The sequence below is a fragment of the Monopterus albus genome, unplaced genomic scaffold, assembly GCF_001952655.1.
Source record: "Monopterus albus unplaced genomic scaffold, M_albus_1.0 scaffold251.1, whole genome shotgun sequence".
Classification (NCBI taxonomy): Eukaryota; Metazoa; Chordata; class Actinopteri; order Synbranchiformes; family Synbranchidae; genus Monopterus; species Monopterus albus.
In genome coordinates, this window is record NW_018128131.1 from 520,607 (window position 1) to 545,716 (window position 25,110).

A 25,110-nucleotide genomic window follows, 5' to 3' on the forward strand; every position below is an offset into this window, starting at 1 on the left:
GGAATGAGACAGTTCAAAACTGTGAAAGGTCACCATGACTCAACAGGAGGGCCAGGTTACTGTTGAATTGCTGAGACACCTGTAATGGGATCTCTTTTGACAATGTTTGGTAAATACTGCAATTAATCATCTGACAAAATGTGCTTTTGTTGAGGTCAGACAGGCAAAGCCATATATTCCACAAAACATAAACAGGATATTCATCACAAGCAGAAGCTGAGCCTAAGCTGTTTACCTAAACAATCTATTATCAAATGAATCACGGAGAGAAAGTGATCACCTAAAACTAACACTTATATTTTGGTATTTATCATATGATTGTGAGCCTCAATCATGTTTTTAATCTACATTTAAACGAAATAAAGTAGAAACATTTATAGTCAGCAATAATATGGAATTCTGTAGTGATTCATTTCCTGAACACTGAAGTAAAAATGGCATTAACTGTACTTAGCTGAACTGTTCTAACTGCATCACAAAAAGCCAAAATTTCAGTATCAAGCCCTACTCACCATTGTGATACCAAGACTCCATATATCTGACTTGACACTGTAGCCCTTCTGATTGAGGTCAGGGTTGATCCGTTCAGGCTGAAATGGAAAATATTAGGAACAGTTAAGTAGCAACACCATCTAAAAATCATGTGAACAATATTAGAATTGAGGTTTGCTTTACAAGCTGAGAAAAGTAACGACCGTTTCAGACTTATGAACAAACCTGCTACAGTGTATTGTTTGGACAACTTAAAATTGCACACTGGTTTTGCGAGCCTACATTCTAGGCATGATGTTTGAAAGCTTAGCAGTGAAGACAGTACAGGCCTGGGGTCTGGATTTCAAAACAGTTAAAAAGCTCCTGCCTGTGAATTTCTCCAATTTACTCCAGCTGCTGAGCACCACAGTGATCTCAGATACCAACATGAGCCTGGCCTCTGTGAGCTTTACGGTCCCTCAGTAAATGTCCAGAGAACCGTTTTCTAATTCGTAGCTGGCCAGTAGCAGGACTTGCTTCCCTCCTCTTCCCCAGTATGAACTCACCGCCATGTAGGGCTTACAGCCTGCATCTATTGTTTTGGCCACGGAGTCCACCAGGTGGCCGCTGATGCCAAAGTCACACATTTTCACTTGGCCCTGAGTGTTGATCAGAACATTGGAAGGCTTCACATCTGGTAAGAGACGTTAAGAGAATAATAAGATAGATGACTGCAAACCAAGAGTGAATGACATCGATGTGAAACTGAAAACTCCATGCACTGATGACTCCATCTTATGATTACCTCTGTGTATCACTGACAGGTTCCTGTGCAGATGCTCTAGTGCCTTGACAATCTGTGGGTCAAAAGGGAAAATTAACTAAATGAGAGTTAGAGCTGAAATGAGAGTCAGAAATTAAGCACATTTTCTGAAAATAAAATATTCCTTTAGAGTGCACATAAATGCACTTTATACCTTATTACCACTTTATTGTAAAAGATAAAACAGGACATACTGCTACTGTGATCTTGCCCAAGATGTCCTCAGGAATGGTTTTGCCTTTATCAATAACCTTCTTATAGAACTTATCCAGAGAGGTGTCCATCAGCTCCATACAGATCCAAACATCCCCCTGAAAAAACGTGACCCACAAGAAACAAGATGGTTAGAAACATAGGCAGAAGACCAGAGCAGTCATAAATGAATGATACTACGGCTTCACCTCTCTGAAGAGGGCGCCATAGAAGGTCACTGTGTAAAAACAGTCCACTGTCCTCATAGAAATGTCCAGGTCCATCAAGAGCCTCTTCTGCTCCAGAGTGTTGACTGTGGCACGAATCCTCTGGGCATACAAACATCACAGGTAGGCTGTCAGTTTCATCCCACAGCAGATAAAGCTTAACTCAACCACTGTCCTGTGTCCTATAACCCCGCTCAGTACAACATGGCACAGATCTCATCCAAATATTTACGGTTGAACTCATATGGTGAATGCATCTATGAGTCATGGCTTCTATTTGAAACGCACAGTACACTTGGGCAAGGCAAGTTTATTTATATAGCACATTTTCATACGCAAGGCAAGTCAAAGTGCTTAACACAGTGCACACATACAGATAGAACATTAAAATGCATATTAAGAAAAAACATTGGAATGCAAATTAGATAAAACAAATGTTAATAGCAACAATTACATGACAGTAAAAGCAGCAACATGCATGAGCAGATACCTAGTATTTTTATTATAGCTTTGACAGGCTGGGGATTTTCACTGTTCTCATTATATTTTGTACCCCGTTACTTCTGTCTTCCCAAGACCAACCTCTGAGTAGTTTACACCAGAGGTTACTTATAGAGATGCCACATGAGGTAACTTGAGCAGCTGCCTCCCAGCTTACCTTGACAGCCATGATAACACCATCGGGTACATGTTTCATCTTGTCCACCACCCCGTAAGCTCCCCTGCCCAGCTCTGCGATCTGCTCCAAGTCATCTGCCTTCACCACAAAGTTCTGGACAGAGGAAGAGGACGTTCCATTAATGTATGCATTCAGCTCTGTGAGAAACAGAACACTGTGACACCAGTGTTGGGGAGTAGTGAACTACATATAATTAAAGGTATACTTGGCCGTTGCTGGAAAAACCAGCATGAGGATGCTCGATTTTGAAAGTAGAAGAAATCCCACCCTTTCATTCTGACTTCTTTCCAAACCCACTCCTCCAAAACACAACATGCACTACAACGCACATTGCTTGACGACTACAGATTTCAGGAAAATGACAAACGCCCCCAAACCAAACGCTGCTGTGGGTACCTTCTCTGCCGCAGCTCGCTAACGTTAGCTATAAAAAGAGAGTGGATACACATCTGTCTGCCTGGTTCTCGTGGGAGACTCTTGGCTCATACATTAAGTGCAAGGGCAGAGTGCATGCAAATAGTATGGTAGGTTGACAGGCAGGTGGGCCATCCAATGGTTTTGCTTGGACCAAGTAAAATTATGGGTCAGATGTTTTTCAGCCCTGCTGCTGCCACAGATGATGCATTTTTTTTCTTTATGCTGTCAGTCAATTTAATGCGTTCATTGCCATCAGGGTGAAAAGAGAAATCCAAGAAATGTAACAAAAATGCTTCTGAAAAGAAGCGCCAACCCTAACTTTTGACTAGTAGTTTAATGACATTTTGCAGTAACTTGCTGGTAGTTGAACTACATCCATATTAAATTACCTTTCTACCATTTTTTGTGTAGTTAGTTTTCGTATTAATTTTACCATGCTGCATGTGAACAGCTTTTCAGGGTTGACAAGGACATTTTCAGTGCCAAAAGGAACCCCCCTGTTGGATAAGAACTGCTCATGTGTCATATAAACAAGAGATTCTGCTCCAACAAGTCAAAAGATAGGCCCACCATTTAAGCAGTGTTCAAGCTGTTCATACTGTCTGAAACGGTGCCAGCTGAAGATTGAGTTAAGATTGTACAGGCCCATTTTATCAATGTTTGAGACAGCCATAAGTTTTACAAAGGTGCAAAATGCATTTTTCTTTACTTTTTTAGTTGTAGGCAAATAATACAAATCCAAATACAACATTCCTTTTCCTGCCCAGATGTGTCTGTTTTATTTAGGACAGGTCTCAACTGAGTGGCATGTGATTTATTTTCGTACCATGTGTCTCTTTATACTGTATTTTATAGCACTTGAACATTGTCAGTCAGATCTTTTTTTTTCCCCAAGCAGTCTAAACAACTTGTTCCAAGTAACTTTAATTAACTAAACTAGATTTCTCCCTGGGGCAACTTCTTTCACTGCGATTAGTAGCTTGCAAAAGCTATGCTTTCAAAGTACTGTAGTTTCCCCAACACTGCATATCACTGAGGAAATTGGAGCCAGCTTTACCTTATCTCCAATTGTGACACAAGCTTTAGAGTCAAGATCTCGAGGAGGCCTGCAGGGAAAGGAAAGAGCAACATTTAAATGAGAATATGTGGCACAATTCTCAGCAATGGTACAAGTCAAACCTGTAAGAGAAGATGTGCTTTATTAGAGCAATTTACAAACTCGTCTCAGGAAAATATTGTTTAAAATCAGTGCTAAGTGACTCATTCTCTGAATCCATGTAATTAAGAGCATGTCGTCCCCCCCACCCCCCAAACCCCACTGTAAAAAGCAGCCTTACGCTGTTGCTGCTGGCGGTGTAAACACATCTTGGGAAATCCTCAGCCCAGGGTTCTTCTTCTTCCCTTATAGACAAGAAATGAGAAAAACCATTACTATCCATGATTCATCAACACTGATCAATAAAGCAGTATTTAGCAGTAACCACAAGCTAGTATAAGCTGCAGTGTTCTGTAGAAGGACTGCGGTAAACAGACTTCACATGTACAGACTTTTATGAGCCCATGAGCCGAGCTGCTCCGAGTTCAAAGAGGAGGTTTGCAAGAGCAGAGATCTACTGTATATGGCCTTTACTTGTTTTCACACAGCATATCCACACTGTTCTATTGATAGAAAATTTAATTGTGTTGTGGTTGTATGGAATGTTTTCAAAGCTACAATCAATTTACTGACACAAGCTAAAGCAAATGATCTGTTATCTCACTAGAGATTAGGTGTACTCAAAGCTGAGGCCCTGCAATAGAGGGAAGGTGGACTATGTGACTAATGGGCACAGTATGATGACTCAAGTGCAAGGGAATCAGTGTTCCTGTAATGATATCTTCTTACTGTTACAATCACTGAGAAAAGATGATATATCAACATGTTGTTTTTTCCCCCCCCCCCCCTCCATTTATAAATACAAGTTTAGGATCTGTTATGTTCTTTGAATATCTGGTGTACGGTGCTAGGTTAAATAAACAACAGCAGTCCAGTCATTACCAGCAGCCTCTGGGATTTCCCACAAGGGGCTGCGATTCCCTGCCAGAATGACACAGCTACAGGGCCTACGAGCAACAACACAGGAAAAACAGCTCAACTTTTCTCGACATGGACACTCCTGTTCAACATGTCATTAATGCAAGGTCACCAAGAAAACCAGAGCCCTTTTCTTGACCTTTATCTGTGTGTGCTCAGACTTGGTCAGATTTTTAGCCACTTGGTTTTGATGAGAAACAGTTCAGAACCGGCTGGTCATTTCTTGCCCTCGCAGCATACAGGCTCAGGCCATGCAGTGGAATGATTCTGTCTCTGTTCAGAGTAGCTGGTTCCATGCACAAGCAAGCCACCTTTACTTTGGAACAAATGCAACAACTCTTGCTAAAATGAACAAAAGGTAGCAATGGATCAGTTTGACACAATTGTAACTGTCATTATTTCCGTGAGGGGTTGGATTTACCGATGAGTGAGTCACACCACTCCAGTCTGGAGGAAGTACGAATGGGGAAACCCGGCTTTACTAGAGCAAGCTAGAAGGGAAGTGAAATTTTACTGGATTTTAGAGTCTATGACCTGCCACAGACTCATCAGGCTGGTCCATTTTGTGATGCAGCCCTAAAAAAGGGCCTGCAGTGTCTCTCGGTAGGGAGAGACTGAAGTGTGGTTTACTCACATATGCTGAGGCAAAAATAGATTTTGCATTTCCTCTGCGTGGGATCAAGTATGAGTGCTCAAAGACTTCTAATGACCTGACAAATAAGACAGCCATTTATTCATGTGCAGTAACAAAACTAGAGCAGCTCACGAACACTGTGGTGCAATACAAGACCATCTGACATGCCATGCATCTAAAAGCTGTTAGAATCCTTTGCTGCTGCAGAAAACTGCAGCATTTACAATAGTGTACATTATATTTAACTCTGTGTTACTACAAAAAATATGTGCTTTGAAGTATTTGAAATACTATAACACCCTGCCTAGGTAGCAGTTCTGCTTGGGGAGCCAGTATGTGGTGTGTGCAGTGACCCTGTGACTGGGGCTGTGGGCTGGGATATGACTCACACCAGTCAGACTGGACACGTCTGCTCAAAACACAACAACTGTCAGGACCCTTTGGGAAATATGATGTCACTTCATTTGGCCTGCTTGATGTTCGCTGTCCCCATTACAGCCAACTGAGGCCAGCTTTACTGCAGCAAGACCTGCCTGGTCCTCACACTGAGCATGAGAGGACAGAACAGTGCTATGACATTAGCTACAGCTGCAGTATATCCAGACAGCACAAGAAAAATGCATGTACAACATAGACTTTTTTCAGTTGAATTGTGCACTTTTCTAAAAATATCTTTACACATTCTCCCTATTTATCATGATGTCTTAACCAGATCAATATTTTTGCAGATGCTATGTTAAAGAGTTATTAGAGTCTGTTTCAGCTACTGCAAACAGTAGCAGTGAACCGGTGCGCTTTTACAGGAAATGCAGTAGTTCTTAGAAAGCTGAAGATGTTGCATGGAAAATACCCAGAGTGGAGTAATACTGTACATACATGACGTGAACAAGCGTTTCTGAATTGTGCATGGGATCAAACTGTCAACAGTTGAGTGGCGAGTCACCATTAGAAAGTACCAGCCTTAGAGTAGGTCCATACACACAGATGATGACTCATGCACAGATAATCTTCCACACCTCTCTATCAGTACTGTTAGGGAGAACCAAATCTACAAACATGCCTCAGCAATACCATGAACAACACTGCAATGCACTTAGGCCCACTCCACCAAGAAAGGCACAGATCTTTATAGTGGCTGGGGAAAAAAGCATTTCCACACAGTGGGGCCTGCTTTGGTGCACACAATAATAACAGCACAGAACCTGTGTAGCAGCTATGGAGTATCTGCCTGCAGTCAGCGAAGTGTCAACAAAGAGAGACTGCACCAGGTATTGGTGCTGCAAGTCAGAACATGCCATGGTAGACCAATGGCTGTGATTGCCTGAGCAGCACCCAGCCAATCTACAAAGCCCTGTCAAAACAGTGTGTACTCCCGACCATGGTAACGCTAGTATGATTGTGTAACAACACAAGCGGTGAACTTGAAATGTAAATTGACATCATCATCATGCTTTCTGCGTGACGCAGAAGAAGGACCTTGATTTTCCAAGGTGTGCTATTTTATTCAACAGCGACCAGTCATTAAAGAGCACTGCCTGACTGAGTGACTGGCAGAAGCCAAGTGTGTGATAGCTCCCTGGTTCACTGGCATCGCTGCCTGTTATAAAAAATAAAGGAACGTGACCGCGGAAACACAAGCATTTCATGAACGCTGGCACAAAGACATTTTTTTGCGCTAACACTTTGGCCAAACCAAAAGAATCCAATGCAATCCGTGAGTCATGAGCCAGGAATTCGAAAAATACAAACACCTGTGGTCCCAGTGTGCTTTACTTTGACGAAAGGCAGAAACTAATCTCCGCACTGTGATACCCAGCTCGGGGGCAGGTTGGGTGGCAAATACAGCTTGGCAAAAGTCCTTTATTGTCGTGAAAACGGTGTTAGCTAACCGCAACACGGAAACTTAAGGGAAGCATTACACGGGTGCCTTTTAGCTAAAACATTAACAGTAAAAACTAGCACTTATCACGCTATCACCAGGTCAGTGACGAATTCCTTCAGACACCAGGGTGTCTACAGTCTTCGTATGATGATAAAAAGCAGTAGAGACAAGCTCGTTAGCTTCTCTTTTTCCTCCTCATGCATGCAGCTTCCCACCTGGCAAGGTTAGATTTCTCAAACGCAGCTAGCTAAAATACTTCCACGCAAAATGCACCTCGAATTTTTAAATATATGCACAGTTGTTGTTTTTAAAAAAGTGTGGAAAAAAAACCACTTACCTCCTTTAGACATAGACATTTCCCCTTTGCTGTGATGAGGGGGAAGGGAAGCACAAAGACTTTTGCCTTTTTTTACTCCCTCCCTCCCTGCATCTACCCTTACACCCGCTCAGGATCGCTGGCTTGTCGTGCAAAAACTAGCAGCGATTAAAACGAGATGGTTAGTCTTCGTGCAATCTTCGTACTTCAATCACCAGCTCACGGGTTCAAAGAGCGACGAGGAGATGAATGCACAACTTTATGAAAAGTCGGCACCGGCTGAACACTTCGAGTTACTTTGCTTACAAAACCTGCACTTTTTGGGTGGCCAAAGTCTGACAGCTGAAGGTTCCAACGGCGTGATGACGCATTTCCTCCTTCTTGCTATGCATCATGGGATGTGTGGTCTGTACTGTCAGCTATTTTTTCTGTGAACAAAGCGATTATTTCCAACAGTTACTGTGGCAAATTAAAAGTATTCAACTACAATAAGATCATTCATTGAAATGTATTTTTTTTCTAAAACATTAAAGACCTCCATAGACAGATTTTTATCTCAGTATCTTTTATTATGTTTTTATTTTAGATTAAAGTACATATGGGTGTAGTTGCTTTAAAAGCAAGATAAAATGAAAGTGTAACAATTACTGAGAAAAAATTACCAAGGAACTGCAATTTCAGTTTCAAATGTCATATAAAGGAACAAAGGAATACTGGCAATGAGACTGCACTTGAATTAGCACATTTATAGCAAGCAGGTTTATAATTGTATGTTGCAGGATATAAGAGTTACGAACTAAAAATATATTATTGAGTGCTGACTTGTGAAATGCATAAACCTTAAAGCAATAGTAAGCAAACCTTCTATAGTACCTAAGCAAACAACATTAACCATCACACAGATTTAATAAATTCAAGGAACAAACAACCAGGTTATAAAATACCTGCACAAATACTGTACAGTGAAGTGAAGTGTTTTCCTCCGTAAGCATAAAATATTGAAAAACCCACCATTACTGTCATAACTACCAAGTTGTTCAATTGTTAGTCATTTATTTTACCAGACACCTCCTCACTAAATATTTGGAAGACCAAAGAAAAAAAATGCACAAATGAATCAATAAATTAGGTGTCACAGACCTGACACATAAACATATGATTATGATGGAATATGTGCATGTGATTGTGTTGGTGGTGGGTGGATAACAGCAGTTTCCTGCCTTTACTTTCTGGCAACAAGAAGGCTATGGTAGAGAGGTTTTATCACAATGTGCAGATAGAGGGAGCTGTCAATCAGGTATTCAGAGGAACGGCGCTGCAGGTCAGCATCCACCAGGAAATCCCCGACCTCCTCTGTGCTTTGGTGGAAGTTGTAGACATGGCGAACCACCACTTTTCCTTGCTGTCTTGCCATAACAATCACTGTCTTCTGGAAACTCACACCAGCAAAGTCTGGACTAGAAGTTGCTGGTGTTATAATCATGCGAGGTCGACCTCCCTCTGTGCGGGTGGGCTGCATAGCACCCAGCTCAGTGTATGATGTTCTTACACTAAGTGGGAGCCAGCGAGGCGAGAAAAGGGCATTCCATGTAATTTTCTTATTATAGTCATGACCACTGGGCCCGAGCTGGGTCTGGAAGCTGAAACTGCGGTCATCACGGGTAGGGTTATTTATGACCCAAGGGGACCCCCAGGAGGAGGACAGATAGTTACGGGGTGTGAAAATACTGCAGTTGACATCAAAGTATTTGGCCAGTTGGATAGGAGAAGCAGAATGAAACTGGAAAGCTAAAAAGAGGAGATCACGGATAGACTCGTAATACTTCAGCATGAGGGGGGATTGCTTCTGAAGACGGAAGAGATGCTGAGGGGAGATCATGCCGTATCGAACAGCCCTTAAGGCACTCTCCACTGTCGTACTGACAGGCTGGTTCTGGCTAATCCAGAACTCCAGGGCCTCATAGAGTTCCAGCTCACTCTGCAAAATGAGGTCAGAGCGTCTGAGCAAGGAGAGGAGCAGTTCTTCACTGATGGAACCCCATTCTCCGCTCTGCAGCACAGAAGACAGGTTCCAGGACAGGTACTGTAGGCAGCTGTCTCGCAGGGTCGTGTCCCCAATTTGTAGTGCATAGCTGTACCAACCAACCACATGGCCTGCGGGGGAATCACTGGACAGATGCTGCGTCATATATTGGGTCAGTCCCTGCTGCAAGCCCCACACATGGTACTTGCTGGCCAGCTTGTGTAGAGAAACGGCCTGATCTAGTCGCACTGAGATGTCACCACAGTACAGATACCTGGGGGAAGAAAAAAGCCATCACCATCATCTAAAAAAGGCACTTGCCCTGAGGAGCTACAATCTTTCTGTGAGGCATATTATATTTTGGAGCTGGTATCTCGCCTTACATCTGACTCACTGAAGAAACCCACACTGTCAAAATCAATTGTGAGCCTCAAACAGCAGGTGTAATTTTAGAATATTTCACAAGATGGAGCATCCTATTTTTTCAAATAGAAAGGAGAAAAGCAAAATGGTGAGTAAAGTCCTGTAACGTCACACCTGTAGAAAATACAAACAACTCCACAGTTTCCTGAATGTTTTCATTTCATTAAATTTAAACAAATGGTTACATACTGAGTCTTCCTCACCTAACAAACTTGTCAAAGACAGTTGCACAGTCCAGGGTTTCCCTCAAAACCACAGTACTGTTATTGCGGCTAAGCAGCAGCTCCTCAAATACATCACTCTGCAGGGTGAGAACCAGGCTATGGGCCTGGATCACCTTCACCTCATCCGTATTGATAGTGTGCACCCGAAGAGTGACATCACTGCCGTTCCCCATGGCCAGCAGGGTCTCCATACGCTGCACCAAACCCATGGAGTGATTTAGCACCGTGGCCCCACTGTCCAGTGCTGCCTCCAGCTTTGGGACAGCTATGAAAAGACAAAGAATGTGGACAATAGCAGCACATGACTGAAACACTAAAATCACTCTTTACAGGCAGAAGAATTTTCTCTTGTTCTCCTACAATTGCAATTAGCTACCGTATCTGTGTTTTTAAAGAAACTATAAGAATATTTACATTTTTTAAATTTCCTGTTTTAAGCACCATAATTTGCATCAACCTGACTCTGCTCTCCTAGATTTCACTCAGCAAGACCTGGAAAAGCACTCCCTAACCCTTTGACTAAACATCTAATATATGCTATGGAGATGTGGCTGACTGATATGCAGGTGCTCAGAAAAGAATCCTGACTTTGCAGAGCCATTCCAGATGGCTGCGTCTATGGGCCCTCTTGAATGTAAGTGTAAGTGGCACATACTGGAGAATCACACATGAAAGACTCAGCATGACAAGCTGCTGTTTCCATTCTGCTGTACCACAGATATTAGCAGCCTTGTTAGCCTGTTAAAGAGATACACAGGGAACACACTTGCTCCCTCGGATGCCTCACAGTCTTCATTTCTCTACCACAATCAAGTGGCCCCAATTCAAAGTAATCATTTTTCAATTAGCTAGCCAGCACCCTGAGCCAGCTGAGCATGGTGGAGTGTTTGGATGTGTGTATTGACCAGTGATTCTGACACAGTGTGGCCAAATAAACAATTACCACTTACATTTACCTTTACCTTTTTTCTGCTCTAAGATAATAAACATCTGAGAATAAACATTTGAATAAAAAGTGACTCAGTCTCTACTACTCAAGCTAAGAACAGCTGAAAACACGATGAATAAAACATTTATACATATTCCCTAAATAGTCCCTAAATATCTAGGATGAGATGAGTCCGTGTTCATGAGGAATCTCAGATGCAATCTAATCTGACAGCAGAGGAATGTGGCCTTCAATAGCTTTGGTTAAAATGAGTTAAAGTCAGATCTTCTTTAAGTAGCAAAAAAAAAAAAACAAAGCTTTCCCTCAGTGCTTGTATTGTGTATTACTGAGTCGGCACAAAGCCAGACAGAAAATGCATTTGCTTGTCTATCCCTGCACCCAGCAGACAGACAGATGAGGACATGAATGGTAGAATAAATAAATACCCATCTGCTGCCCTGAGGCTGGGCACAAGCCCCACATTCATGCTGCACCCTACTACCCGCTGATAGTATTGGAAAAGCTGGACTGAAATGGAACAATACAGCTTCTTTTACTATATAAGGTATGAAAAAGATGAAAAAGTGAGATTACTCTTTAAAAGCTAACAATTCAAACTAGTAATGCTATATTTCTTACCTCCTCTAACTGTGACAGAGTAGAAGTGGATGAAGATGAGCAGGGTGCCCACATAGACCCAGGCAAGGATCCCTTGTTCACATGAACGTATCATATCTTCTCAGTTATTCCCTGCCACTCTTCCTTTGCCCTTTCCCTCTTTCTTTCTGTCACTCTTCTCCTGACCCTCTTTACTGCTTTGTCGTACAGAAAGGTGCGTTGCCCTGTGTGTGCCGCCCGGCTCCCTGTCCCACACTCTTTATGTAGGACGCCGGCCTTTCCCTGGCATATCTTGCAACCCCACAGACTCCATTGATTGGTGGAATCTGGTAGGGGCGTTGCTATAGCGACAGCTTTGATTTTGAATTTCTCCCTTTTGGATGTTACATGGCATTGATCAGTGGCACCAGGCCATCCAAGGACACAGCTGAATTTTTTTTTTAAGTCTGGGACATCAGACACTCTTAGCAATCAATATTAACACAGTTTCATGTTCTGATTAGATTCAGTATGCTGCAGATCCCAGGACTGCAACATTTTTGTTTATATTTATATTAAATGCAATGAGCGCCACATAATTAGTCAATTAATTACAGTAGGTTTGCAATGAGACTATCTGCCAAAAGTAATTGAGGTTCTAATACGTGTGACGGACTGAAGTCAATCAACTTTCATAATCCATTTATAGGACAGTTTTTCAGCTAAGAGATACTATTTTTCTGATGCCATATTAAAATAATACAAAGACTAAACAATAGTGGCATAATTTCATTGTTGCTGGGTTTACTCTGCAAGCTCTGTTTATCAGATGCAACTGCCAGTAGGGATTTTATGTAATCATAATTTTGAATGTTTGAATGAATGATTACAATACATGCATTTTTAGTTATCTGTGTAAAGTAAGCTGTAAAGATTCCACAGTGCACCATTAGGTACATGTAAAACTATTTTCAGGTGGCATTTACAAGCTGTTGTTTAATCACAAATCTTACACAGTGCAGAGGGCGTGTGTGCGATATAGACAAATCCAGCTGGATAGTTGCACAGAGGATACTAACCTCCAGGCTGTAATGATCAGTATGAAATGCTGCAATGACTCAAAGTCAAATGATTACATACTGAGTCTTCCTCACCTAATAAATCTGTCAAAGACAGCTGCACAGGCAAGGGTCACATGTCATATGGCATGAGAAAACGATGCATCATAAAATAACATGCATTAATACAATGCCTCTGGTGAAAGAAATTTCCATAGTACTAATAAAATAAGCCTTTGTTTATCACTCAGGTAGCATCGACATGTCAGTCAGACACGGGTCAGTTGATACTGAAATCCCTGTTAAAATCTTCTCAAAAGGATAAGCCCACTATGGATCTGGTACTTTAAAAAAATCAATACATAGACCATTAGTCCAGTCACAGTACCTATACTAACACCATGCCCACAATGAGACAGACAAGGACGGATATCATTTCAGGGGGAATTTGGGTTGTGGTGAAGCCCAGATGGCTGCCAGACTGCAGTAGATATGCAGGAGAAGAGATGTCCTGTGAGAGCCCAACCTGAGCCACTGCTATGAATAACCTGACAGGTTCTCAAAGGAGAGTGGTGCTGCTGAGGTGCCCTAATGAAGCCTGCTGCAACAAACCAGACTAGATAACACGGACAAGGTGCAAGATCTGTGGTGATATCTTATATTTGTTTTCACAAAGGAAATATAGCTGCATCCAAATAGGATTCATGACATCTATATGAATGCAGCTGATCTATATGGATTCAAGTAATGGACCTGTACTCTTTCTGCATTAGGCAACCAGCTCAAAGTGTAGCACTATAGTAAAACACAATTCAGCCAACTGTTGTTATAGCTACAAAAAGAAAACAGAAAGCTCTCACAATGCAGAGGGATTGATAAGCTGCTGGGTTTGTGAGAGCACCCATCATAACGAGATCCATTGAGGGATTAATGCACCACAAGGGGCTACAACACACAACAAGGTGTGCAAGATGACTTCGCTGCTGGGATGAACCCAGAGGAAATGCACTAGACCAGACAATCAGCTTTCCAAAACGTCACACAGATGATTATACTATCCTGAAATATGCCAAATGTGTACATGCATGTAAAGTGTGAAACAAATAATATTACAATAAACATCACAGAATGTGTAGAGATGTTGCTTTGAGCTCACATTGAGTTATTTACATTTATTCTGGTAGATCTGCAAATGGTTGATGTGAAGCATTTATTGCAGACAGCACACACACCTTTCTGACAAGAGACTACATAAAAACTTAAACTCAGTAGAATCAGTCAATGTTCATATTTATCAAATGGTTGTTAAATGGCACAGCCTACAGATCAATAACAAGGTCTATTTTATTGTGTAAACTGATTTTATGGTGTAGAACTAAAGACACAGGAATCCGTCTCTCCTATTTTCCACCAGGTGGCTCTGCCAACCAGAGACACAGCTTCCCCCCATAGGATGATGGTTCTGAAACACTTATTCCAGAGAAAATTTATCATAAGTCTGTTGTGAATGTAAAAGTGCACTCAGTTGAATTAGTCTTAACCTAAAAATATCGGGCTTTTTGTAGGCTTTTATACTGAAAGTGGGCATTAGATGGAAGAAAACCAAACTCGTTGAGAGCAGCAGTTGGTCGTTTCATAAGAAATCACCTTTAAAGACTAATCACAAAATTGTGAAACCTTGTAAAACGTTTAATCATCAATTATCAGTGTTTTTAGAATCAATCTCAAACAAGTCACAGCTCAGACCAGGTGGTACAGCCTCTGGCTATATAAGCGGGGAGACTGGCGCCTTTGTTTGCATGTAAGATGCCAGAAACAAATAGGGAGCTGCTAATCTCACATAATATGCAAAGCTTCAACCACCTCAGAGGCTGGATAAAGAGGCAAACTAATCTGTCCTGTGTCGACAGAGAAAGTTTTTACATTAACATTTAACTTCTTTGATGCGACTGCCGATGACTCCATTATAGCATGGTTCAATAACAAGTGGGCGGATGGAAGACTAGACTGTCCGTGAAAAACCCCTGAAGTGAACATTTGAACGCACACAAATCGCTCGGAGTTTGGTAATAGACAAGAAAAAACAAGTATTTCGGGCAAGGCAATTTGTTTTTCTGATGTGGGTTATCCTTACCGGAGATAATCTACCTGAGGTACCTGTTGAAGCTCATTGTCACCGGTCTAGGTAAGAATTCGTCCCTGACGAGCGACAAAGACGCAACACTTGTTACAATGATATTAAACTGGCACCATTTACTCTGCTATTCCAAAACAATTTCAAGATTACTGTGAAAACCATGTACCTCCTTGGGCTAAAGAAAAAGATCAGTTTTAATAGGCTTATTGGTAACAGATAATAAATTGCTTATTTAATTTAAGAACTAGAAAAAGGTTGTCAGGCCATCTAGGATTATTCATCCATCCATACATTAGCTATATGGAGCCTATGACAGCTGACACTGGCCGAGTGGCGGTGTACATCGGACAGGTGAGAAGAACAGTTCTTTTTTTTAATTTTTTATCTCAAATAAACAAATTCACCAGACTTGGAGATATATGGTTTTCATTGACACTGTCATTTGATCAAATTATTGTATGCAAAACAAGTGTAAATTACTTGTACTGTGACACCAGAAGGCTACATTTGCTGGAGCAGGGAGCAGAAATGCTAAAATGTTATTAGAAGGAGCAGCAGCGGGGTTAGACAGTGTTTGGGCAGTGAATAGAATTCACTGCAGAATGATCATTAAACGCAGGGAAGACAATGTGTTGATTCTTTAGATACTTGAATGAATCTATTATCTTGACAAGTGGCGCAGGACTAGACACAACTTCACTTTCATCATGAAACTCCAGCAACAATAGTTACTGTGTGACAGAGTAATGAACTAAATATCTTTTTTGTACTTAAATTTAGAGTGAGCCACACTGCTAACATGATTTGTAACTAAAGATTTGCATGTGTATTTTAAATAATCGAGGTATTTTTTGGTTGCAGCCTTTTGAAAACATCTGGACTGAAGCCATGAGTGCTCCAAAAGGATGCGGTTCCAGCATCAGCTCTATATACTACAACCTGTGTGACCTGACTACGGTGTGGGGGATTGTGGTGGAGGCTGTTGCTGCTGCTGGTGTGGTGACTTCCTTTGCTCTGTTTGTCATCCTCATGGCCAGTCTACCTTTTGTGACAAACAGAAAAAGGAAGGGTATGGTGGCCCTGCAGGCGAGTGTTCTAGTCTTCACTGTGGGACTCTTTGGACTCACTTTTGCCTTCATAGTGAGTCAGTACTCCACCGGCTGTGCCACACGGAGGTTCCTCTTTGGAGTGCTGTTCTCAGGCTGTCTAGCCTGCCTGTTGATGCATGGGCTGTGGCTCGTCCTGCTGGAGCGGAGAGGCCGGGGGCCCAGGGGCTGGATGTTATGCCTGGGAGCTCTGGGTCTGTGGCTGGTTGAGGTGATCATTAACACTGAGTGGCTTATCATCACTGTAGTCAGGACACCCGCTGGAGGCGACACTGACCTGTCCTGCAGCATTGAAAACATGGATTTTGTGATGGCTCTGATCTATGTGATGGTTTTGCTGCTAGCTGTGGTGGTGATGGCTGTGCCTTCACTAACACACAAGCAATGGCGCCGAGATGGAGCTTTCATCCTGATGACGGGGCTCTTCACCTTGGCTATCTGGGTAGCTTGGATTGTCATGTACATCCAGGGGAACAAACTGACCGGGAATCCCAGCTGGGATGATCCTACTCTGGCTGTAGCTGTGGTGTCAAACGCCTGGGCATTTCTGTTCCTTTACACGATCCCAGAAATCTGCTTATTGACACAGGAGGACCCAGAACAGGAGCAGCCCGATGATGAATACCACATCTACCCTGCCAGGAGTCTGGTTTTCGACAACATCCTCAGGGAGCCGGAGCCACCTCGTCAGAATGTGTCCATGGACAATAAAGCTTTTTCTGTGGACGAGCCTCCAACAGGTACAGCATGATTCATTATCTATCATTGATCTTACAACAATATACAACAAAATACAACAGAAAAGTCTTCCATTGAAATGATTTATTCATGCACAGTTTGGGCAGATGCACTTCTACAGTAACTGGCAATAGTATATCAACTAAGCACAGGTGAGCTACAGTATATGTACAGTATATGTACAGTATATGGCAAAAGAGCAGCGATGTAGATAATAGGCAGCAACTTTAATGTGACAACACTGGCATTACTACTTTTGTCTCCTAGAAGGGCAAGGACATAACTGGTGAGCCAACCCGCATCAACACTAGTATTCACAGTCAACTGTTCAGTGTTTGACAAAGAGGAGGAGGCAGTGCAGTATTTGTGTGTAAATACTTTAAAAGGCGTGTATGCCATTCATCCGGGTGATGCCATCAGTGCAAATAAATAAATTAATACGCCCATGTCTGTAAGTAAAATTTAATCAGACAACAGTTTTAATTTAACAGACAGTGTATTTTGTATTTTTGTGTATTAGCGTCTGGTAGAGCCCAGGGGAATCTACTTTCAGGATAAAACTGTGCAATTTATGCATTATGCCCCATCTACTTACTGAGGCTCGCATCCTTGGCCAGTATTATGTAGCAATAACGTCAGCCACTTACTGAAATAAGCACACTATAGTTGTAAAGTCTGTAATGTAATTTATGTACTCGTGAACAGCATTTGTGTGTCCCACATCATCCTATCGGTACCGCTCTTGATATTTTCAATACAACTGTGACTAATATACGCTGAACAATGCTGAGCTAAGTGTCGGAGTTATCTACAGGCTCATGCTGACGACAGAGGGAAATTAAGTATCATGAAGTGCCAGAAACTGTTTTGTTGGCAGGTTGGTAAAAATGGAAAACACAGTGTCACGTATATACTACACTGCATTCTGCTTTTAAAGATTCACAGTTTCCAACTTGTGCAGAGTATCTGATTGTCCTGACAGACACAGCAAATATTGATTCACTTAACAGTTTGAATAAATGTTTGTTACTGTATGTTTATTTAAAGCATATCCGTTGTTTCTGGCACATCTCAGTGAAATGGTCTATGATCATGACAACATATTTTTCTATTAAACCCACCTTTTCTTTACCAGTACCCACAAAGCCAGCATCTCCATACGGTGCTTACGATGGTCAGCTACGAAGATGTGTGTACCAGCCTACTGAAATAGCCCTGATTGCAAAGGGTCTGACAAAGGTGAGTATTCACAATAGTTTACACCACAGATCATTTCCTCCTTGTCACATCTGGAATAACCACTTTTCTGCACGCTTTTTATAGATGGACCACAATATGATGATCCCTCGGGCCACAGTCCACTCTCTGAATCCAGGAAGTGGCAACTCCCTGCCTCATTCAGCAGAGTCCCTACCATCTTAGAACTCTTGCACACAGGCAGACTGAGTTAAGCACATTGCACTGTCACCTACACACAGTTTGCCACAGCTGCTGTCTAATAAATCTCCACCTGTGGTTTGTTTTATTCCGTTTACTCTGTTGTTTGTGCGCTGCTTGGTATGTATAAGGGCTGGACATGGATAGTTTATAGGGGTTAAACTGTAAGGTCTAGACTTTACCTTGTAAAGTGTCCTAAGATGATTGTTGTTGTGAATTGGCACTAAAACTGAATTGAACTTAATTTTATTCACAAACTAAAAGTTGGAATTGTGTTATCACTTCTTTTGTCATAAATCACATGCCTGTAGTTTGTTAATCTGTTGGCTGTAGCATTATAGACTTTGCTAGTAGGGGTGGGAATGTTTACAAATTTTCATAAAGGAGTACTGGCAGATTTTTGACAGCGTGCACACGTTTACTTTTTTCCATAGGGTAGCCCCAATACCCAGGATAGGAATTACATAGGAATTACAGCCAACTGTTAATATGAAGAAGCCGTGCTCCACGCTGGAGACGGTCTCACAGCCGGCTGCACATAAAGACCAGCTTGTCCAGCATGGAGCACGGCTCGTTTTGATCAAGCTTAAGTTACATAATAAGTTATATGAGCAGTGGCGCCTGCAGCAATCCTGTAAGCACCGTGCGCATCTTTGCTCAAGTAGGCCACTGCGTCTGGCGTTCATTGTCTGATATAGTACATAGTTTCAAATGTATGGCCCGATCTAATACGATATCATACACCCCTCAAGTGGATCGTATCCTTTCTAATCACTAAGCCCTGCGCAGCTGGTGTGCGTAACAGCAGCCACGCTGACTGAACCTGTTGTCAGTGATGTCTGAAACATAATCGGGACTTGTGCAGGGTATTTGCTCATCAGCTACATTTATGGGTTATTTTGTGGGCTAATTATTGTGCTATATTTAAGTCTGATCAGTAATTCTCAAGCACCGACTGGAGCGCACCTCCCAGGCGCAACGCTGGTCATTGTGCGGAAAGTTGGAGGTGTTGACGACAGAGGCTGTTGAACTGAATGAGCGCGCTGCTCAAAGCCAGTGTGCGCGTTGCACTCTGTCCAAACTGTGCAGGGCTCACGTTATGAGAAAATACAGTAGTCATTCATGATAACGAGAAAAATCAGGTTTCACGTGAACTTATCATAAAACGAGAAAAGTATCATGTTATAACGAGAATGGCTTCTCATGTACACCATCCCACCCCTATTTACCAGCTTGGAAAAGTAGAGAAAAGTAGAGTGTGATTTAACCTTCCTCTGAAAGCCAGTCTTGGATTTATACACATGTAATTTCTAATTTATTAAATGTGTGAGGATGACTGAATTCCTGTGTGGCTGTTGGATCATTCAGCTGTAACCGGTAAACAACTCACAAGGAGGCAGGTGTGGGAGACTGAAAGAGGAACTGTCAAAGGTCACTAACTGGAGCAATTATTTACATGTTTGATTGATAAGCTTAAGCAGTTTTAAGTCAGGATTGTTTTTCATACCGTACAGAATGGAATCACACTATGCAACAAGGTAGTCGACTTCTTTAGGCGGCACCATGAGTGATTTTGGGAATGGTGCCAAACAGTAAAATCCAACAAATCTCTGTTAGGCTCTTTTGCAGTCTGACTGTAATGGTCTTTGCAGAACCAAGATGTGGTGATTTTCTGAGTTTGGAGCATTCCAATGAGATTTGATGGAGAATCTCACAGAAACTACAGCCCCAGTGTAGCAGAAGTAAATATCTGTCAGGAGACATCACTCCATGTATGTTTAAGAAGCCGAGTAGGAAGCAAATCAGCACTACGAGCACAATCAAACACACTCATCACATAGTGAGTGAATGCAGTTTAACTACTAAAAAAAGATTAAAATGCTACTGTGGTTTTGAACTTGTGTATTCAAAACATTACAGTGAAGGGACAAATTAGCTTAATATAAGTTAGCATGGATAACTGCTTTGACCTAGAGTTCTTCCTTTTTCTACAGGGAGCAGTATGATTAGTCACACATCATTTGTCTCACACACATAATTTAAGAGTCTCAAAGCGAGCTGTGGCTGCCTTAGCAGCAGGCTGAGTGGGCTCTCTCCCAATTACTCCCACCATCCTGTCTTGTCAGCAGCCATGGGTACTTGCTGAGAGAGGAAATTGCTTACAAACTGGAAATCAGCGACACAAGTACTCAATACAATAGACATGCAAATGCTGAGATTTAACTATGTAAAGCCTTGTGCCTGAGCCCCAGTGCATGCATACTGTACACAAATGTGGATGGCAAGGAGTTGCAAAAGATGTGTTGAGAAGAAGCAGAGCATGTCAAACAACGACTATGGTGACAATATGCAAAATGTATTCAAATGTCTGCTTTTATTGAGCTGTCAAACAAAACATACACATTTGCAGAGAAGCCAATATTCAAACAAAGGCTTAGTTCATGAGGGTAAACCTTTTAAGCGTTACAAATGTAAGTAGCTGTGCGCGGTTTTAATAGGCGTTCCACTCTTACAAAAGGCTGACATGACCCCTCCCCTAGGAAGCTGGGCCTTGTAGAGGTCAAAGGGAAACAACGCATCAACAGGTTTTGCATTTCTGAGAAAGCAAGTCACAGGATCTTTATAGATGATCATGTCATATGACTAAAAGCTCCAGAACAGCTACTAAAATGGAGCTGGTGGTGAGACTGTTTTCATAACAGCTGTTTCCAGGAACACGGGTGAGCCTGTCCTCAGCTGTTCAACTAACATGAATGTGAAACCTTTAATGTGGTCAGAAAAAAATGTGAATCTGTGGGTGAACCTCATCTGCTGATCATGTGATCAAAGTGCTATTAAATCGGTGTCACGACAAGACTGTTTTCTGATTTTTGTTTTATGCGTTATAAATAAACTGTGCTCATTTAGATTAATTGAATACAGGCTGACATATCGTAAAACAATGCAGTCATACATTTCTACATGCAGTATAATATGGTATGGGGTGCCTCCAAAACCTGATTTTTAGTATTAAAAAAAAAAAAAAAAGCAGATTAATTCTGTTCACACATTTTCTCAGCTCTCCTTAAAACACTATAAATCCAAGTTTCCACAGGAGTACTGCCATCTAGTGGACAAAAAACAAATGTTTATCTTTTTGCCTTGAGATAACCTCAATGATTTCATTGTCTACCTTATCAGAAATGATGTCATAGTGGTTATCTATAGATGCAAATATGTACAGTGTAAATATCCAACACTGCCACCGCTCTGAAGGGACTTTCTTGTATTTAGTCTAAAAGTTTAGGCAGTTTTATCCTCTTTAAAAATACTTCAACAACCATAAAGAGGATAATGTGCTGTTCATGCCTGAACTAAATATGTCACAAGGAAAGTGGCAGGTCAATGCCATATATTACTTTCCTCATACTGTGACCTGCGAATGCAAATGGTTGCTTCTTTACATGACGGTTAGCGACACTGTGGTCAGCTCCCCCACTGTCATATTAGTTCCAGAGTTACACAACACATACTGTACTGTCTGTAGATGGCTCTGTTATAATCTGAATCAGCTGGTGAACATCACTGATCACTGCAGTCATTCACACTTGAGCAATTATAATTCCTTGAGCTGAGTGACATTAAACATCAGTGAAGGTCCTTGAGTATTTCCTGATTGCCAGTCTAGGTCTTATGCTGCTGCTGTTTCTGTTTCTTCAACTGACGGTAGGCTTCTACTGCTCGCTCCCTCTCCTCCTCCATGATTCTCTGTCTGGCCATGGAGGGCTTGGTTTCGGAGGCAGTGGTGTAGCCAAGCAGAGAGTGTAGGAGCAGCTGCTTTGATGCCTCCTGATTGATGGAGGCAGAGGAGAAAAAGCAGTTAAACACTAACTCAAGAGTTAAGCTCACTGAAATAACAAGATGGCCCCACAGAGTTGTTACCTGAGATTTCACCAGAGCTTTTCTGGGTTTAGAGCTCAAAGAAGGTGGGGCCATTGTAACTTCGCCAAAGCGAACATGGTCTACAAAACAGAAAACATCATTAAAGTAGATAAAAAGCTTCACAATCTATTCCTCTGGCAGGATTAGCTGCACTAAATTATGGTTTTAACCACTTTGGGCCAGCCCAACAAGTTGGAAACATAAATGCATCATGTGCTTTTCTGAAAAACAGTAAAAGCCCAGTGGGTCATTCAGATTTTTAAGACACAGTCAACTAGCACTGCCAAACACAGTGAAGCTGCAGAGATAAGAATTCTAAGTATGTTTCAGCTTCAGCCAGTAATATACATACTTGTACTACATCGTAGAGGAAAGACTACCTCACATTGATTGTAGTGGTAACTGTTCTTGAGTAACTTGCTTACATTACCTACAAACACCTCTTTCTCCATCTCAGCTTCTTGTCTGTCCATCTTCTTCTGCTGTAACCTCCGTAATCTGGCCTTGTTATACCTGTAGCAAAGAACAACAAACACACATACACCACTAAGAATGATCACTTTTACTTTTCTTTTTTTGGTCTATTTTCTGTTGATTACCATTAGTGTTGTCTTATCTATTACCATTTGATTTGGGCAATGAGTTTATTTTATTAAAATCCAATTGTCCTGGCAAGGCATTTTGTTGTGTCAGGCAGATGAAACTTTAGTTACAAACCAGCAAAACCCATAAATGACAGTCTAAGCAGAAAAGGGTTTAGCTGATGTCCCATGTCTTCAGTTAAGGATTGCCGATTACAAAGTGTACTCACTCCTTCTTCTTCTCAGACTTGCCGCTGTCTGCAGGCCTCTCCTGTTTGTCTGCATCCAGCTCAGGCTTCCTGTCCACCTGGTTCTTGGTCAGGAAGAGGACATGCTTGGTCTCCCTCTCCATGCGCCCCAGGTATGCTTTCTCACTTTCATACTTTCCCCTTTTAAAATGTGGCACAGGTATGTCCCCATCCTGCGGATTCTCTGGCTTACCTTTGTCTAAAGAGAAAATACAGCACAGTCACCTATTATGAACCGATTCACGATTATTATATACATTAAAAAGTATGTGTGGTTTTTTTAAAACTCACATTCTTTTAACGTTTTAGGCTTAAACGACCCTGTTTTCATTCTCTCCTTTTTTAACTCACATTCTTTTAGCGTTTTAGCCTTAAACGACCCTGTTTTCATTCTCTCCTTGCTCTTCATTATCTCTCTGAGCCTGAACGGGATGTGCTGAAGGTGGTCTTCCTGTTGGGCTTTCTTGGGTTTGCCATCTCGTTTGAGCTTCTTATCCCTTAAGTTAAGACACATTGCAGACCAAAAACGTGACACAAAATAAGCTTCTGCAGACAGTGTACTGCAAATGCAGGCACGTATCCTTTACTTAAATAAAAGAACATTATTAACTGTTGTCCAGAACTTCATTTTTATAGATCACAACTAACAAATTGGAGAGTCGACAACAGCTAGCTACTGCACCTAGCTAGCAGTTTTTCTTCTACACATTAGCTTCCGTACGTTACCTTGGATGTTGCCCGGCCCTGTCCCGTTGTTCTCCTGACTCGTTAGTCTTATCTTTCTTATTCCTTCCCATATTATTGTGGTTTAATCCAGTTTATTGGAAATTATCTTGACAAAACATGTGGAGCAGCATGTATAGCCTTTAACCTATGAACTCCAACCTTAGACGACAGGGAGTGAGGTGAGCTCTCACTCCGATGCTTTTTTCGGGTAACAGGTATTTCGACTCCGCTTTTCATGAAACCCATAGAATCCCGAAGAAAATCTTTCAAAGAAGAAATGAGTCAGTTTTCAGTTTCCTCCCGTGTAATTATTCATTTTATCTTTAATAACTCCAAACACCCTACTAAATGACAGCCTAAACATTGCACTTCACTTTGCTTCTTTCCCATACCTTTTTAGTTTTATTTTTAAGTGACCTATGTATGGTTAATTTTGTTAAATAAAGTTAATGCTAGGTATGTTGAAATCTGCCTGATTCTCGAAAAGTGAAGCCATTTTGTCCCTGAGTGATGCCTCTATGTAATTGACGATCTTTTCTGTAAAGGACAATCTGATTGGCTAAAGTAACTGCTGTCGTATCTTCCACCCCACTAGATGGCGTCCACCACCATTAAGCCAACATGTCAAATATTTCCACCTTCTCAAAATTTTTATGATGAGATAGTTTATAGACTAAAAGTAATTAACTGAAAAAAGGGCAAATACAGCCTATCAATGATGAAAACAATCCTTACAAATAAATGTGTGCACTATAATGAGCTGCATCTTATTCCACATTGTGTTATTATCACATATCCAACATGTTTCCAGCAGCATAAGCACTCCTGAGCCTTCACTGCTCAGTGTGTAGTGAATTACTCATCTAAACTAAACCAATCTAATCAAAAACTCAGACTGCTACATGTCATAAAGATGGTATCAATGACAAGCTTTGATTGTCACACAGGTTTCTGTAATCATGTACAGAATATTTGATAAATTTATGTCTTTGAGGGGAACAGTGAGAATAAATAAACCATAGGAAGCCAGAGTGTGTTCATATATTTCCCATGTATGTACACGTGTACAGTACAGATTAAAATATTTGATGAATGGACCAGGTCTGTCTTGTGTGTGGGAGGTAGTGAAATTGCTGGTGAGACATAATGCAACTCAGAGAATCTGCTGATGAAAGGAGAATGCTTCCGCTGTTCAAGATAGTAGATATTGCATAATATTGCAGGTGTTTGCGAGACACTGGGGATCAT

At 41.5% G+C, this 25,110-nt stretch overlaps 4 protein-coding genes across 5 annotated transcripts in view; 1 reads left to right on the plus strand and 3 right to left on the minus strand.

The window, feature by feature from the left end:
- The window catches only part of LOC109972262 (dual specificity mitogen-activated protein kinase kinase 6-like), a 13,026-nt gene extending 4,915 nt beyond the window's left edge, over positions 1–8,111 (minus strand). Inside the window, exons 1-9 of the mRNA XM_020620989.1 lie at positions 7,737–8,111; positions 4,147–4,210; positions 3,867–3,915; positions 2,372–2,485; positions 1,696–1,815; positions 1,489–1,605; positions 1,277–1,328; positions 1,038–1,165; positions 513–590 (exon numbers count right to left, since the gene is read on the minus strand). Coding sequence (XP_020476645.1) covers positions 513–590; positions 1,038–1,165; positions 1,277–1,328; positions 1,489–1,605; positions 1,696–1,815; positions 2,372–2,485; positions 3,867–3,915; positions 4,147–4,210; positions 7,737–7,755 — 741 coding nt within the window. The 5' untranslated portion in view covers positions 7,756–8,111. The remainder of the gene's footprint in view (positions 1–512; positions 591–1,037; positions 1,166–1,276; positions 1,329–1,488; positions 1,606–1,695; positions 1,816–2,371; positions 2,486–3,866; positions 3,916–4,146; positions 4,211–7,736) is intronic.
- Positions 8,112–8,320: 209 nt separating this feature from the next.
- On the minus strand, positions 8,321–12,236 carry btbd17b (BTB (POZ) domain containing 17b). The gene is made up of 3 exons (XM_020620975.1): positions 11,953–12,236; positions 10,365–10,650; positions 8,321–10,012 (listed from the first exon to the last, which is right to left on the minus strand). Exons 1-3 carry the CDS (start codon positions 12,044–12,046, stop codon positions 8,938–8,940), a joined length of 1,455 nt encoding a protein of 484 aa, XP_020476631.1. The 5' UTR covers positions 12,047–12,236; the 3' UTR covers positions 8,321–8,937.
- Positions 12,237–14,796: 2,560 nt separating this feature from the next.
- LOC109972249 (G-protein coupled receptor family C group 5 member C-like) lies at positions 14,797–19,600 on the plus strand. Its single transcript, XM_020620978.1, has 4 exons — positions 14,797–15,153; positions 15,967–16,951; positions 18,085–18,188; positions 18,273–19,600. Exons 2-4 carry the CDS (start codon positions 15,994–15,996, stop codon positions 18,369–18,371), a joined length of 1,161 nt encoding a protein of 386 aa, XP_020476634.1. The 5' UTR covers positions 14,797–15,153; positions 15,967–15,993; the 3' UTR covers positions 18,372–19,600.
- A 1,141-nt stretch (positions 19,601–20,741) lies between these two features.
- On the minus strand, positions 20,742–24,095 carry ccdc137 (coiled-coil domain containing 137). Of its 2 annotated transcripts, XM_020620936.1 has the most exons (6): positions 23,863–24,095; positions 23,488–23,633; positions 23,119–23,335; positions 22,738–22,820; positions 22,308–22,387; positions 20,742–22,214 (listed from the first exon to the last, which is right to left on the minus strand). In XM_020620936.1, the coding sequence occupies exons 1-6, from the start codon at positions 23,931–23,933 to the stop codon at positions 22,050–22,052; spliced, it is 762 nt and encodes a 253-aa protein (XP_020476592.1). In that variant the 5' UTR covers positions 23,934–24,095; the 3' UTR covers positions 20,742–22,049. The 2 variants fall into 2 exon arrangements, with proteins under 2 accessions (XP_020476592.1, XP_020476593.1); XM_020620937.1 differs by lacking the exons at positions 23,488–23,633; positions 23,863–24,095 and adding an exon at positions 23,428–23,470.
- Between the last annotated feature and the right edge of the window lie 1,015 nt (positions 24,096–25,110).